The sequence below is a fragment of the Pyrus communis genome, chromosome 15 (assembly GCF_041283825.1).
Source record: "Pyrus communis isolate YQ-2024b chromosome 15, ASM4128382v1, whole genome shotgun sequence".
NCBI lineage: Eukaryota > Viridiplantae > Streptophyta > Magnoliopsida > Rosales > Rosaceae > Pyrus > Pyrus communis.
This window is the reverse complement of record NC_142579.1, coordinates 20,698,279-20,714,083: the sequence shown is the minus strand read 5'-3', so window position 1 is coordinate 20,714,083 and position 15,805 is coordinate 20,698,279. Positions and strand designations below refer to the sequence as shown.

Genomic DNA, 15,805 nt, shown 5'->3' with positions numbered 1-15,805 from the left:
AAATGGGCCTCAAAAGCAATACAACAAACAAGCCAAAACCAATACACAGAATAGGGCCCAAAACAGTAAAATACACAACTAAAAACCCTACCAGTTGAAACCCTATTCTGTTGCCAGAGCACCAGCCAACTAACATGACGTCGCACCTCCTAATGACACCAGAGATCAATACACACAAAGCCCCAAGAACGAAGATGAAAATAGCTCCACCATCCATTAACACCACCCACAAAAATACCTACTAGAACTCCAAAGAAGCCAGTAAGAATACACATCCCACTAGTAACAGCGCTAACACCGGCAAGCATAGACAAAGAACCAAAGAAGCACGCGAGAAGAAAACTCCCATGGGCAACATCGTCGACAAGGGCGAACACCAGGCAAGACCAATAAAGGCCAACAAAGGTGGTAGTGCGAGCACCCGAGCCGAAACTCTACACACCCTCCTGTAGATCCGTGACAAACCACGATTAAGGGAGCTGAAATGGATCTGAAGGTGAGCCATGGGATGATGGAGCTAAAAGAAGGATAAGAAATTATGAAGGATGAAGGACGTAGAGGGATGAAAAATCCACAAAGTAGAGGAATAAAATGAATTGATTGGAAACATGGAAGTAAAAATAGAGATTGGAGAAAATGAGAGGGGCAATCAGAGTAAAGGGCTTTCTGATCTAGGGCGAAGAAGGAAAGGATAGTTGTAAGAGAAAATTAAGTTGGAGAATAGGGAGAAAACGCAGAGAAATGAAGAAAAAAAAAAAGATTGGGGTTGTCACCGACCCTTGCCAAAGCAAGGGCTGGCGGCAAAACAGTTTCATTGATCTGAGGACTCACACATACACATGGTGAAAAGAGATCTCACAAGGAGAGAAAAACTCTTAGGATGAGAGAAAGCTATGATCGAGAGAGGATAGAGATTTATAGGCAAAATGCACGTCATGGATGATGATTAATAAATTGTGAGGATAGATAATATAATATGACAATTAATGTAATATCTATATTATTATTGAGAAAATTCTCTTTGTCAACCAAAAAGGTCCGATTACTATTATGTCCATTTTTTAAGTTAAAGTTTAATAAGAAATTTAATACTTAAGGGTGATGCTGTAATTTAACTTACTTTATTTCTCCTCACACCTTTTTAATCTCTCTTTTTCATCTACAATAACTTTCATCTCACGTGCATAGCAAGTGCAATAGTTACAAGTATACATAATGTGATATGAAATTGAAACCCCTCTAACATTATTAGTACATTTTTTTTAACATTAAAGCCATAAATAAACATTGAAATTTTCTAATATTGTTATATCAAAAATTTAATAACCACTTAGAAGACTTGAAAATTTTGTCAACCTATATTCCCCTGCTTACACAACTACGTTTTTTTTTTTTTTTTTTTTTTTTTTTTTTTTTTTTTTTTTTTTTTTTTTTGAACAAACGATAGTTTACATTAAAAGGGTGGGGGAATGAGATAAACCTTACACTACGCCAGCCATCATAATGTGGTTCAACTTCACCTCTGACGAGAATCAAACCTAAGACCTCTCACTTACAAGTAAAGAGAAATACTACTAGACCGTAGTACTAAGTGCCTACACATTTTTAGGCTGTTAGATGTAGATGCCACGTTCCACTAATTTTTTTTCAGATTAAACATATATGTTATAGATATTATGTTAAAATGTGATTGTGTAAATTGTAGATAAATTTGGTTACTAGTTATTTATTCCCAACTAGAATTGTATTTACTTGGAGGACAAATAATTTCCCTCATTTTTACAACCATAAATAAAGGCACTGTGGAGGAGGAATACCACATCTCATACACACAGAGAAATCCCTACACTTTCTCCACACACACACACACACACACACACACACACACACACACACACACACACACACACACACACACACACACTCTCTCTCTCTCTCTCTCTCTCTGTCTCTCTCTCTTTGTCGTGCCCTCTTTCTCCCTTGTCAGTTAAATAGGTCATAACATGTTATCAGTATGCTCCTTTGATGAGCTAAAGAATCTGATTGGAACTTTCTGCTACAAACTATTTATTAATATCATCACGAAACAGGTTCTTCCAAAACAACGGTTTCAATATTTTTTTTCAGCCATGATAGCATAAACATTATCATACTGCATGATCCAACTTTACATTTAAGCCCTGATAACATGAATATTTTTCATAATGCATAACCTAACTTTACATTTACGAATTTTAGATTCTACATAAATTGTCTATGCATTATATTAATTGATGAATTTTGTGAATTGATATTGTGATCATGTATTGAATTATATATACTCATTATGCATGAAATTAAAAAAAAAAAATTATTAGGGTTTCCTTTTTTGAAACCCAACGAGCAGTGGCTTCAAGCTTCGTCGCTGAGCCCCGAGACGCCAGCACCAGGCTAGCGGCTTGTATGGCTAGGCCGAGCCTCGAACCCAAGCTAGAGCACAGATGCTCCCTTAGAATTGAGAATCCATGACATCATTCCGACAACATCCACCCCTAAATCAACACATGCATGGCATGCAGCCATACCCAGCCACCATAGCTGCGATCCCAAACGACCAGATGTCGTTCTCGTCATGATCTTGGCCGAGATTCATACAAATCTCACTGAATTTCAAAAATCCTAACTCGAATCCGAGGGTTTCTTGGATTGTGAATGTCCAAATTTAACTCTCTGTCACCCAAAAAGAGGTTTTATATTGTACCATGACTCGCTACAAGGTCCCCGACCTAAAAACACAATCGCCAGAAATGGTGGCGTTGGTTTTTTCTCCAACGAGCTCACCCAACAACATCTGGAGTGTTTTTGGTCCACCAAAGCCCAATTGGGCCCGAAGTCCGGTAAACCAATTAATTAATTTAATTTAATTACACCTATAGTTCTAAATGCTTTTATATATTGCATGTTTTCTGTATATATTGTGTTTGCATGTAGGAACCCATGAACATGAAGTTCATATACTTTTCAAAACTTGAGGTTTCTGAAAAATATGCCTTGAAAACCCGAAGTTTTCTTAAAACATTGCACCCATGAAAATCTAGAATTTTTCATGAAAATTTAAACCAATATATGTCTAATAGAACCTGAATGTTCTACTCATATTTGATAGATTGATTTTGTCTCCATTGCACAAACCACAATCATGTCCAATTACTTTGTGATAAAGATATGTTGAATTTGAACAAACTCGACTTTAGGTCTCCAGAAGAAACTACCTTAAGCGGGTTCAAGATGTGAAGCTCCATCTCACCACTAAGAATCTTAGAGCATCCATAGAAGCTGAGATGGATAACCTGGTTGGTGAAGCTGAGAAAGCCACTGCCATGATCTTCATTCGAAGACACATTCATGATGCATTGCAAACCGAGTACCTCACTGAGGAAGATCCACGAGCTTTATGCGTCGCTTTGGCAAATCATTTCGATCATCAAAGAGGAATCTTCTTGCCTGAAGCAAGACATGAATAACAGCATTTGCAAATACAAGACTTTAAGTCTATGAATGAATACAATTATGAAGTTTGTTGAATCCGATCATTTCTTAAGTTCTGTAACGAAGACTTGACCAAGGAGGATCTCCTAGAGAAGACCTATTCGACCTTCTCTATGACCAGTAATGTCATGTAACAACAATATAGGCTTAGAAGTTCACAAAGTTTTTGAATTTGATCTCTGTTTTACTTCTTGCTGTAACAAAAATCAATTGTTGATGAAAACTCATCAAACTCGACCTACTGGTGCTACCGTTGTGCCTGAAGCACACAATAGAATGCTACACATATCTCGCATAAGTAAAGGTTTCCATCTACACCCAGTACAAAATTACATAAAATCAACATTCTAAAAGGCGCTAGGCACTAGTTGGGCGGTGGGTAAGAGCTGAGCACTTAAGCGTCTAGGTGGGGACCTAGGCAATTAATTTCAATTTTATTTAAAATTATTATATTATATATAAATAAATGTTTACTTATACTTCAAAAGAATATAAAATTGTAGTAGGATAAATAAATTGCAAAATAAAATGACATACAGATTATAAAGTAGTAGAACATATTGAAAACACGAGGAACAAGCATATGATGAGTGTTCATCCAAGTACTCCAACAGTCTCTTACAATTTGTTGAAAAAATAAAATGCAAAAAAGAAAGTTAACTATTTTCTGCCTAAGTGAGAGTCGTGATCTAGACAGGTGTTTAGCGATTCTAGGCAGTTTAGGCCCCTTTTCTTAATTTTCAAAAGCCTAGAGATTAATCAGAGTAGTCCCAGCCGCCTAGCTCCTAGGCAGGGTCTACACGACGTTAGGCAAGGATTTTTAGATCAACACAAGTAATGAAGAGAAATACATAGAGATCTATATAAGCTTCCAACACCCTAGTGCTGCAAATTTCTCAACCAAAAGCAAATACACAAAGGAAAAATTTAATGCCTCGAACCAAGAAGAATCGAGAAAGGTCAAGTAGTGTAAACATCTAGTCAAGGAGATCATCGACTTTTGTATGGGTGGTAACATATAGTCATCTAAGTTCAGAAAGGTGCCTAGGTACTACGATGAATCGATGTCGAGATAAGACCTGTCAAATCTAGAAGGGATGGTAGTGATGTGTGAAAGGGTGGATGATTGATTTGACAATGTGAGAGTATGAGCGAAAATCCTTAAAGTAGAGGGATAAGTAAGAGGTGTTAGGTTCAATTCTCGTCAAAGGCAAATTCGAACTTCATTATTGCTAGCCCATTGTGAGGTTAAGCTCATTTCCTTCCCCGTTAGTGTAAAAAATATAGTTTGTTAAAAAAAAAAATCAATAGACATAAATCCCTATGCGGAAGACTAAGCTCCATCCACACCACCCATAAAGGGTGGGTTACTCCTGATGAAGTAAACCCTAGTTGGCTTTTTAACCAAAATGGTCCCTGAGATGTGCATAACACATCACTTTGGTCCTTGAGATTGAAAATCAATAGAAATGGTCCCTGAGATTGTCCACCATCCATCATTTTGGTCATTCCGTTAAAAACTCTGTTAAGTGTCTCGGAGCTTTAGGCCGAAAGTTTGGGCAATTTTCAAAGCTTCGTAACTCAATCGTTTCTTAACCAAATTCGACCCATAATATATCAAAATGAAGATAGAAAAGTGTAGAACAAGATTATACCTATTTGGAAGCCCAATGGTTGCCGGAGATAGCCGAAAAATAGCCTGAAAGGTGACTGGTCCGCATGAAAACTAGAAAACTTGCCAGAAATTGGGTAAACTTGAAACGTTCATAACTTCTTCAATACTCAACAAAATTGAGTAATTCAAAAATGAAAATCATACTTCTCAACAGACGAAGAGAATGGTATCTTTCTCGACGGCTAGTTAGCAGTGGTTGGGCCGAAAAACGGCTCGAATGTGGCTAACTTGAGACCAAAACACACACACATAAAGGGTGAGTTACTCCTGATGGAGTAAACCCTAGTTCAACAGAAAACCCTAAGCGTGCACACACACACACACATATAACTAGTTTGATACTTGTCGAAGACATTGTAGCAACCCAAGAACTTCTTCTACTCACTAGGAGACCTTTATAATCTATGGTGATAGAGCCTATATCACAGAACATGTGCTCTATGAGCAGGGAATTCTTGTACCTATAGAAGTAATGACAGCCAACTCCCATCTATCGTGGAGGGTTGGTTTCCCGTTGCCTCAAATCCCCATCATATAGTAGCATCTGTGATTAGTGCTTATTTTCAAATGCATGTTGGAATTATATTCCTCAATTATAGGATGTAGCCTTACATGTATCCAAACTCTTATTGATTTGTATTACCAACCTATTACTTGTCCCTTATCATAACTAGTTGATTCCATATAAATTCTTACAGCTCCACCCTTCCCAAACAGGAATCGAAGCCTATCGCAGGTGCAGAAAAGAAGGGAGGGCCAGGAGAAGGGAAAGGGGGAAGAAAGGGAAGGGAGAAGGGGGACATAAGGGTTGATTGCCACCGGCCTAAAGCAATAAATTTTACAAGAGTAAATGAGTGGAGCTGAACGCTCTTTAATCAAATGATACTATTTCTAACTAATGTTTACATTCCTTTGCTATTATGTGCGAGATCGATATCAACTTTGAATAATATATATGAGCAGGAGAAAAAAATTCTATACGATTACATTCAACAATACGAGGGAGATAAACGAGCTGCTGCCGATGGGCATAAAGCAGTACTAAAGCCTTCTCCGAAAGTGTTAAAAAAGTAGACGTGAATAATTTCAAACAGCTACTACAAAGACTCGATGGAATGACGAGCAGAATGGCGTACCCTCCTACAAATTACGAAGAAGAGTCGGTTCAAATAGGCGTAAAGAGAAATAAACAGATTCAGGTGAACTGAGAAACAAAGAACCAAATGTTCACTGACTTGTTGTAAGCTTGTATGTCATGCTGATACATGTGAGCCGCATCAGGGTTTGCTGGACTTGCAGCGTTTGGATCGGTGAGAAGTGACTGCAACAATTTGTTTCATCAGTAAATTAACCAACATGGTTGCCATGTAATATGAATGTAGGAGAGAAGGAAATGAGTTGTGAGATTTGAAAATTACTTGAACAGATGTCAAAATCGTAGATACATTGTGGCATGGTGACCATGCATCCTGAATTATATCCATGCACAGTGTACCGTCACGATAAACTGCACAAACATCATAAGTAATGAGTTGGGCTCCTTTTTCTTGGTGCAGAAAAGGCAGAAATGTAGAACTGTAGAATTGTATCAAGTCAATAAACTGGAGCAGAGTACAAATCTAGACATCAAGGAAAAAAAATACAATATGTTTACGTTGATAATACATGAACCAATATAATGAAGAGACATATAGACTATAAGCTCTCAAATTTCAACTAAGATATGAAGCTTTTGGCTTCCGTTCCTTGGTTTCTTTTCTTCTTTTGTAGTTAGATATCGTCCTCTGTAGTAGTTCACTAGCGCTTATGTATACTAGTAATTTTCAGAAACCCTCAGATGTATTGAAACCGATATACCCCAACTATTTTTAAGTGACTTAACCAAAGATGATATGATCCTTACCCACTACCAAATCTCTATCCCACTACTACTGTTCTGCTTGTTACAATGACAAGGAAAATACATATCAATGTATACAGGTGGGAATGTGTGGGCATAAAAACAAAAAGAGGGCGATGGTTAAATAATCTCAACATCATCATGCCATACTCTTGAAAGTTTAAGTAGCAGAACAGCATGCATACCCTATATCCAATCTAAATATAAATTGTTAATAGTGGTCATGTGTTTCCTTTTAAAAATGGATCTTAACATCGCCTCCAAGGATTTCATTTGATATCACAAGAGAAATAAGAACAGTGGTCTTTACTCTTTAGACTACTGAAGATAAATTGCGCCTCGCACAACCATAAGTTTGCATCTTTGTAAGTTTGGTTGCAGTACTGCAAACAAGAATATGTACTCAGCCTCTTTGGTCGCATGTGAAACTTCAAACTAGGGAATTGAAAATTGAAATGCTATGCAACAGAACAGAGCATCGGTTGCTCGCCATTGTTAGCTCGATATGGATTGTTGGTTCAGACACTTTCTTTGTTGTTCCTAATGTGGAATTACTTAAGTTCACAACCTAACACTCGATCTATCTACGCGGGTAAGACCATACTGAATAGTCCTCGTCTACAAGTAAAATTGACCTCTAACCTCTTGATCAACACTACCTAAGGTTTAGAATTTAGATACCGTCAAGATTATCTGAGATGAAATGTTGAAGTGGCTGTTTAACATGGTATCATAGCTTCGGTTACAACTTACAAGAGACCCGTTATTGACACCTTCAAATGTTTAATAATTTATGAGATTAAAAGCTTAAGCTTTTGAGTTCAGTTGTTGCTAACATTTCATATATAAGAATCGAATTACTAACATTTTTTACATAAGAATACTAATTCAATTCGTAATTTAGTACTTAAATGAACACGTAAATACAGAAAGCAATTCACTAGAAAGTAGATAAGATATGATTGATCAAATCGAACTAACCATTTGGATGGAAGATTTCGGAGGTGAATCGAACCCGAGGTGGCTTTTCGGGATAACGTTCACTAAATGTCAACCTCAAACTAAAAACACCACCTGAATTTTTCCAAAATTTAACATTAAAACAATCAAATTTTTCCAAAACCAAATCAACAAACAAAGAAACACACAACCAAAAACAGGAAACAGATCTCCCGACAACCTTCCCATGGAGTCTCGTCGGGCCCAAATATGGTGGCGCTCCAAACCATCAGGTTATCGTCGGACAGAGGGCTGGCGCTGCAACCCTGCAAAAACCCAGATGGAGTTCAGTCATTCTGATCGGATTTGATCGGAATTTTAGGTTATCATTATCGGAATTTACCTCGGGAGGCTCGTTGATGATGGTTCTGAGATCGGACATGAGCCGGAGCTGTGCCGACGACGCCATCTGAGATGCAAATCGCGGGGCTTAGAGTCCTTGCGGATCAGAAGCTGGGTCGATCGCAGAATATATAGTAAATCAAAACAGGCACAGATTTTGGATGACTTTGATTTTTGGATACTTGTTTTTAAATTAATAAAGAAAGAAAAGGTGGGTGGGGTCTGGGGAAGGGAGGATGAGAATGAAAGGAATGGGAATATGAAATCTGACAACGAAGAAAGGAATCGAAACTTGCCCTCTGTTTCTCTCTCTGTCTTTTGTCTTTGTGTGCATGCATGTCCAATGAGATAACCATAGTTATATCAAATTCAACGCAATTATAATATGCCATCAACATTCATCTAAGTCGAACGTGGAGCATTCACTTAAACGAGATTAAGTTCGGGAACTTAGTTAGAAAACTCATTACCTATGAGATGAAACTAAACATGGATGATGATGTCTTCAAAAAGGAAAAAGATATTGCTCTTCAAGGTGTCAAGAACAACAAAGTTTTAAGTGACACATGTGAACTTGCGGATGATCTTGCACTATTTATCAAGCAATTCAGCAGAGGTCTCAAAAACAAAGGAAGAGATGTCAAGTGGTCTGAGGGGTCATCAAACAATCGTGGAAAACTTTTCTCAGGTGAAAAATCTAGTGATTCCTCAAGAAAGAAAGACAAAAATCTATCAAAAGTTTCTAGTTTTTGCTATGCATATGGTGGAAGTGGCACCGTGTTGCTGAGTGTGCCAACACTAGACTTCTTGATCAGAAACATGAAAATGCTATGACGACCACTTGGAGTGGTAGTGATGGTCAAGATTCTATGTCATCAGATAATGAAGAAGAGATTGTTGCATTCGTTGCATCTGTTGATGGAGCGTCTTCCAATGAAAAAGATGTGTTGGTGGATGATACTAATGTGTCATCTTCTTAGGAGTTGTCAAGCTTATATGAATCTTTGTTTGATGAGATGTGTGTTTCAACATTGGATAATGTTGAGCTTACCGAAAAGATATATGTGTTGCAATAAGAGGTTGTGTCTCTTTGACTAGTCAGATCAGACTTGAGTGACAAAATCATACAATTAGAGGATAAACTTCACAAGCTAAATGAAAAAGGCTTCTTCTATGGTAATAATGATGAAAAAAGACTTAATCGCCTCTCTTAAAGATCATGTTCAAAGTTTAATGATAACACATGAAAGTTTGCTTCAACAAATCCATTTACTGGGAAAACAATGAATTGTATCGGGAAGCTAATTTGAAAATGCCTTCTAAATTGAATGAGGCTACATGTAAGTTAAATTGTGTGTCTATGGGTGCTGACTCATCAGAAAAAGTATTCGCTATTGAAAATCAGTTTGATGGTGAAGATGTGGTTGCATGTGATGAAAGTAGTTCAAGTTCCATGGGCGTCAACTTGCAGGCTTCTAAGGAACATCTTGTTATACCTCCCTTAGCTGACTTCACTTTAAGGTCTAGATTCATTCTCAAATATCATCATTGTGGGGATTTTGGCCATATTAGACCTAGGTGTAGAAAACTACATCTGGAAAGGAAAAATGATCTAAAGGAACAAGTGGATCGTTTAACCATAAAGGTCAACAAAATGTTCAATATTGTTAATTCTTCAAGCTCAAGAAATGTAAAGTCATGTTCAAGTGGTTTTCAACGTGGTTTTGGGAAGTGCTTGATTGCTCAAAGTTCAACATCATTCTGTAAGCCTAAAATCTGGCACCATGACAGTGGGTGCTCTCATCACATAACTGGTGACAAAGATGCTTTCAGGTCTCTTATATCATTTAAAAGTGGTATTATTCAGTTTGGTGGAGGAGATAAAGCCGAGATTGATGGAAAATGAGTGGTGGAAATTGCTAGATTTCCTATGCTTGAAGATGTTTACTATGTGAATGGGTAGTCAGCTAGTCTTCTTAGTATTGGTTAACTATGTGACACAGTGGCCCATGAAGTCTGTTTTTCCAAGACAATTTACAGAATTGTTGATAAACATAGGAAGAACATAATGGTGGTTCCAAAATTCAAGGAAAATTGTTATTCAATTGTTGCCTCTGGGTGTGATGATTGCTCAAGTTGGAACAGTAATTCTCTTCATCAAATGGTCCAATGTGAACAATTCCAAGTCTTCATTTTTGAATGCTACTTGTGTGAACCTTGTATTTTAAGAATGTATCCTATTATATCTCACACAAAGGGGTATTGCGCTGAACTTGCCAAAGACTATTATCCAGAGAATGAAATTATGATCATTCAATCTCCATTGTTGATTCATGGTGAAATGCCTCTCATTTTGACTCTGGAGGTATTGCAACACCAAGCTATGTTTCCTTCTCTTTCTTAAACGCAAGCTTTCCATTTACCTTGTTTGATTGCATCTCTACTTTGTGGTTTGTTCTTCTATTTGATGATCTTAATTTGATTTATGGTGTGCATTTTGATCAAGATTATGCAATAATTTTTTTGGATAAACATTATCAAATATTTCACCTTCAAGTGGTTTAGGAACAAACATCTATCTCTTAGGAGATTCTTGCAAAGAAATGTTGTTGATATAAACTTGGTGCCATCTGAGGAACAGTTACCTGTGCATTTCATAAGTCTTTTGGGAAATCGAAGACACAAAAATCTTCAATGGTCTATTGACTTATGTGCCTTTGACTGAACAGGTTGAGTAGCCTTGCTTCCATTTTGTTATTCTTCTGCGTGTGTCATTTCTTGTTCTTATGTTTGTCATGTCAATCAACTTATCAATTAAGTCTGTTTGTCACTTTGTGCATTCTTAACTGTCTCACTTGTTGATATTTTGTAGATTAACCTTGATTAATTATTCCTCTGTGATGTCAAAGGTTCTCCCTATTATGGCTAATAGCTTTTGAAAAATCTTTGTCTCATTTGACAAAAGCTCTTATTGATTTATGGATTAGGCTTACTTTCGTCTAGATTGAGGTGTACTGATAATTCTTCTATATAAATTGGGTTAAGTGTCTTTTCCAGTATGAAACACCACCTAGTTTGTCTTTCATTGTGCTCAGACCATCTCAAGAGTAAAATCATATATCTGAGTTTTATTCTCTACATTCATGAGCAAAGCTCTAAAAATTCAAAAAAAGGGAAAAGGGAAAATTCCAAAATTCTCAAATGTGTTATCTCATGCAATGTCATGAACGTTCAATTCTTTTTTCCCTATCTCAAGGACTCAAAATATGTCTTAGATTGTCTAAATGAAATTCTCACCAATCTCATCAATGATCATATGATCCATTTCACCTTTGACAATTTAAAAGTTTTATTGGGATGGGGTCTTCATTGTTAGTAGTTTTGTGTTTAGATATTGGCTCAATTTATGTTGCAAGGATTGCGTCTTATTCTCAATGGGTTATTAAAAGTTTGGTAGCCTTTGAATTAAGTCTATCCAAAGTGCATGGCCCCTGTTTTGCATGTGGTAAAAGTGGACATCGTGCAGCTGAATGTGCCAACACCATATTTCTTAGTAAGAAACGTGGAAAGGCTATGATGGCTACTTGGAGTGACAGTGATGAGCAAGATTATATGTCATCAAATGAAGATGAGATTGTTGCACTTGTTGCATCTATTGATGAAACATCCTCTAAAGGAAAAGACAAAGTATTAGATGATACCAATGTGTCATCATCTCAGGAGTTGTCCAACTTGTATGAATCTCTCTTTGATGAGATGTGTGTTGCAACATTGGACAATGCAGAAGTTGTCAAAAAGGTATCTGTGTTACAAGAAGTACTTGAGTCTCTTCGTCTGGTGAAAACAAAACTGAGTGACAAGTCACACAGTTGGAGACTGAACTTCATATGCTAAATGAATGAGGCTTCTTATATGGTGATGATGATGAAAAGGATGACCTAATCGCTTTTCTTGAAGATCATGTTAAGATATTAACGATATCACACGAAAGTCTGCTTCAACAAATTCATTTGCTTCAGGAAAACAATGAACTGTATCAGGAAGCTGACTTCTGAATTGAATGAGGCTACTTGCAAATTAAACTATCTGTCTATGGGTGCTAACTTATCATAAAGAGTATTCGTTACAGGAAATTAGTTTGAAGGTGATGTGGTTGCTTGTGATGAAAACAGTTCAAGTTCCATGGGTGTGAACTTGTATGCTTCTAAGGAATTATCTGTTATATCTTCTTTGGGTGACTCTACTTCAGGGTTTAGATTTGTTCCCAAATGTCATCATTGTGGTGATTTTGGCCACAATAGACCTAGGTGTAGAAAACTGCATCTGGAAAGAAAAAAATTATCTAAATGAACAAGTGAATCATTTAAACATAGAGGTCAGCAGAATATCCAATATTATTAATTCTTCAAGCTCAAGAAATGTCAAGCCAAGTTCAAGTGGCTTTGAACGTGGATTTGGGAAGTGTTTGTGTACTCAAACTTCAACATTATCTTCTAGTCCAGACACCTAGTACCTCGACAGTGGTTGCTCTTATCATATGACATGTGACAAAGATGTATTTTTTTTTTTTATCTCTTGTACCATTCAAAAGTGGTATGCTTGTGTATGGTGGAGGAGCAAGACTGAGATTGTTGGAAAATGAGTAGTGAAGATTCTTGGACTTCCTATGCTTGAAGATGTTTGCTATGTGGTTGGATTGCCAACTAATCTCCTTAGTATTGGTCAACTCTATGACGAAGTTTCTAACGAAATTTGCTTTTCCAAGACGAGTTGTAGAATTGTTGATAAATATGGGAAGAACATGTTGGTGGTTCCAAGATGAAAGGAAAATTACTATACAATTGTTGCCTATAACTGTGATGATTTCTAAAATTGGAACATAGATACTTTTTAGCAAATGGTCTAATGTGGAAAATTACAAGGCTTCGTCTCTAAATGCTTTTTATGTGAACCTAACATCTTGGGAAGACATCCTCTTGTATTTCACTTTGGGAAGTATTGCCCTAACTTTGCCAAAGTCCATCATCTAGATAATGAAATTTGAAATTTTCAATCTCCAACTCTGTTTCGTGATGAGCTGCCTCTCACTTTGGACGCTGAATGTATCACTTCACTAAGGTATGCTTATCTCACACTTATGAATGTAATTTCTCCATATGCCTTGTTTGTTTACATCTTTGCATCATGACTTGTTCCTCATTTTGATAATCTTGATTTGGCCCTTGATGTGCATTCTGATCAAGTTTATGCACTAGTTGTTTAGGTGAGTATTATAAATTATTTAATCTCCAAAGGTCTTAAGAACAAACATCCTGCTTTTAGAAGATTTTTGTGAGGAAATGTCTTTGATATAAACTTGATGCCATGTGAGAAACAACTAGCTATGAACTTCATAAGTCTCTTAGAAAATCGAAGACACAAAAATCTTCAAGGGTTTGTTGAGTTTTGTGCCTTTGATTGAATAGCTTGAGTAGCCTTGCCTTCATTTTGTTCTACATGTTTATTTTTCCTATTCTTGTATCTATCCTGTTAATCATCTCATCAGTTAAGTTTGTTTGTCACTTGGTGCTCTTCTTAACTATCTCACATGTTAGCATTTTGTAGATTAACCTTGACTAATTCTTTCTCTGTCATGTCAAAGGTTCTGCTTATTATGGCTATTGGCTTGTGAAAATCTTTGTATCGTTTGACAAAAGTTCTCGTTGATTTAAGGGTTAAACGTACTTTGAACTTGATTGGGGTGTAGTGTCAACTCTTCTCTATAAATTGGGTAAATTGTCTTTTTCATTCAGAACACCACCTAGTTTATCTCTCATTATGCTCAGATCCCTTTAAAAGTAAAATTATGTATCTGAGCTTCAACCTATTCACTCATGAGCAAAGTTCTCAAAATTTCAGAAAAGGAAAAAAAAATTCCAAAATTCTCAAAAATATTATCATGCAATGTCATGAAAGTTCAATTCTTTTCTCTCAATCTTTAGAAGGGCTTAGAATGTGTCGTGGGTTACTAAACTACAATTCTTTCCAATCCTATTGTTGGTCATGTGCTTCATATCACTTGCCAATTTAAATCTTCTATTGGGTTAGGTTCATCAGTGTGTGTAGTTTTGTGTCATGAAAGTTGCTTAATTTATGTTGTAAGGCTTGGTTCTTAATCTCAATGGGTAATTAAAAGTTTGGTTAGCCCTTGAATTAAATATTTGCTTAGTTACATGAAATTATGCTTTTTCATTGTCTATCACCAATCACTTTCCCATACCTGGACACTTCATGGTTGTGGTATGAACAAGTGTTAATATGTGTTATGCTATCGTTGTGTGTCCGTAAAGATTTGTTTCTGAAGTATTATATTGCATGTTTCCTTTCAAATGTACTTGCCTTATCATATATATTTTTTTCTATGAAAGTTGTCTTGGAAGCTTGGGTATTAAAATTGTTTATTCTGAGTCTTTCTTAATGAGATTCTCAGTTGGCTATATCTCAAATGCTACTAGGTTTGTAACCGTAGTTTGTTTTCTTTTGTGTGTGTGTGTGTTGTCTCCTCACTTGGTTACAACTTGTTGCACCAATGTAGTTTAGTAGCGTTTTTGTTCAACAGTCTGACTAGTCAAGTGTCTTAATCAAAAAGGTAAGGTTTATTAAGGGCATTCTTGTCCTTGCACATATGTTTTTACCTGATGCATCTCATCCATTGGTTTTCATCGCATGGCTTAGTTGTCTTCATAGTGTCCTAGGTTTTAACCCCATCTAACCCATCTAGGTTTTTACCATACCTCTTTTTGTGTCGTTTGCTTTGAGTTCTCTTTCCTTCCCGTCTCAAACTTTTAATCCATTTCATCAAAAAATTTCTTTACCAATGGCTAGTAACACTGGTTCTACCCATGATCAGCCCTCTCGTCATTGTACTCGATCTCAAACTGCAAGGAGTTCCTCATGAGGTACATCTAATGACCAAGTTCCCATCTTTTCGTCCACTCAAACCACAAATTTCTTTTCTACGATGGTTGCTCGAAAGGTCCTGCCTGAACGACGAATCATCTGGGATGATCTTCCCATGGCTGATGCTATCCGCTTTGATGACTTAGTTGAACAGTACAGACTTCATAAGGTAAACTCTCATCCTTACAATTTCAATTTGTCTAGGTTTCAAGAGTTTTACTCTAACATTCCATCAACTTTCCCTGACTCTAATGGTCTTGTTTATGTTCATGGCGTCATGGTTGCCTTTGAACCATTTATCATTTGTACGGTCCTTGAACTTGACCTGTCATCTGCCTCTGTGTAATGTTGCAACCAATCAGTATGACCTGAGTGCCTACCATCGTGAGGCTTATACTGATCCGTGTATTCCTCTTGTTAAA

The 15,805-nt window shown here is 36.8% G+C and overlaps 1 protein-coding gene across 1 annotated transcript; it reads right to left on the bottom strand.

Moving 5' to 3' along the window:
* Positions 1 to 6,054: 6,054 nt before the first annotated feature.
* LOC137708560 (ubiquitin-conjugating enzyme E2 1) lies at positions 6,055 to 8,969 on the bottom strand. Its single transcript, XM_068447668.2, has 6 exons — positions 8,446 to 8,969; positions 8,284 to 8,368; positions 8,085 to 8,177; positions 6,622 to 6,710; positions 6,439 to 6,524; positions 6,055 to 6,343 (listed from the first exon to the last, which is right to left on the bottom strand). The coding sequence occupies exons 1-6, from the start codon at positions 8,509 to 8,511 to the stop codon at positions 6,301 to 6,303; spliced, it is 462 nt and encodes a 153-aa protein (XP_068303769.2). The 5' UTR covers positions 8,512 to 8,969; the 3' UTR covers positions 6,055 to 6,300.
* Positions 8,970 to 15,805: the final 6,836 nt, after the last annotated feature.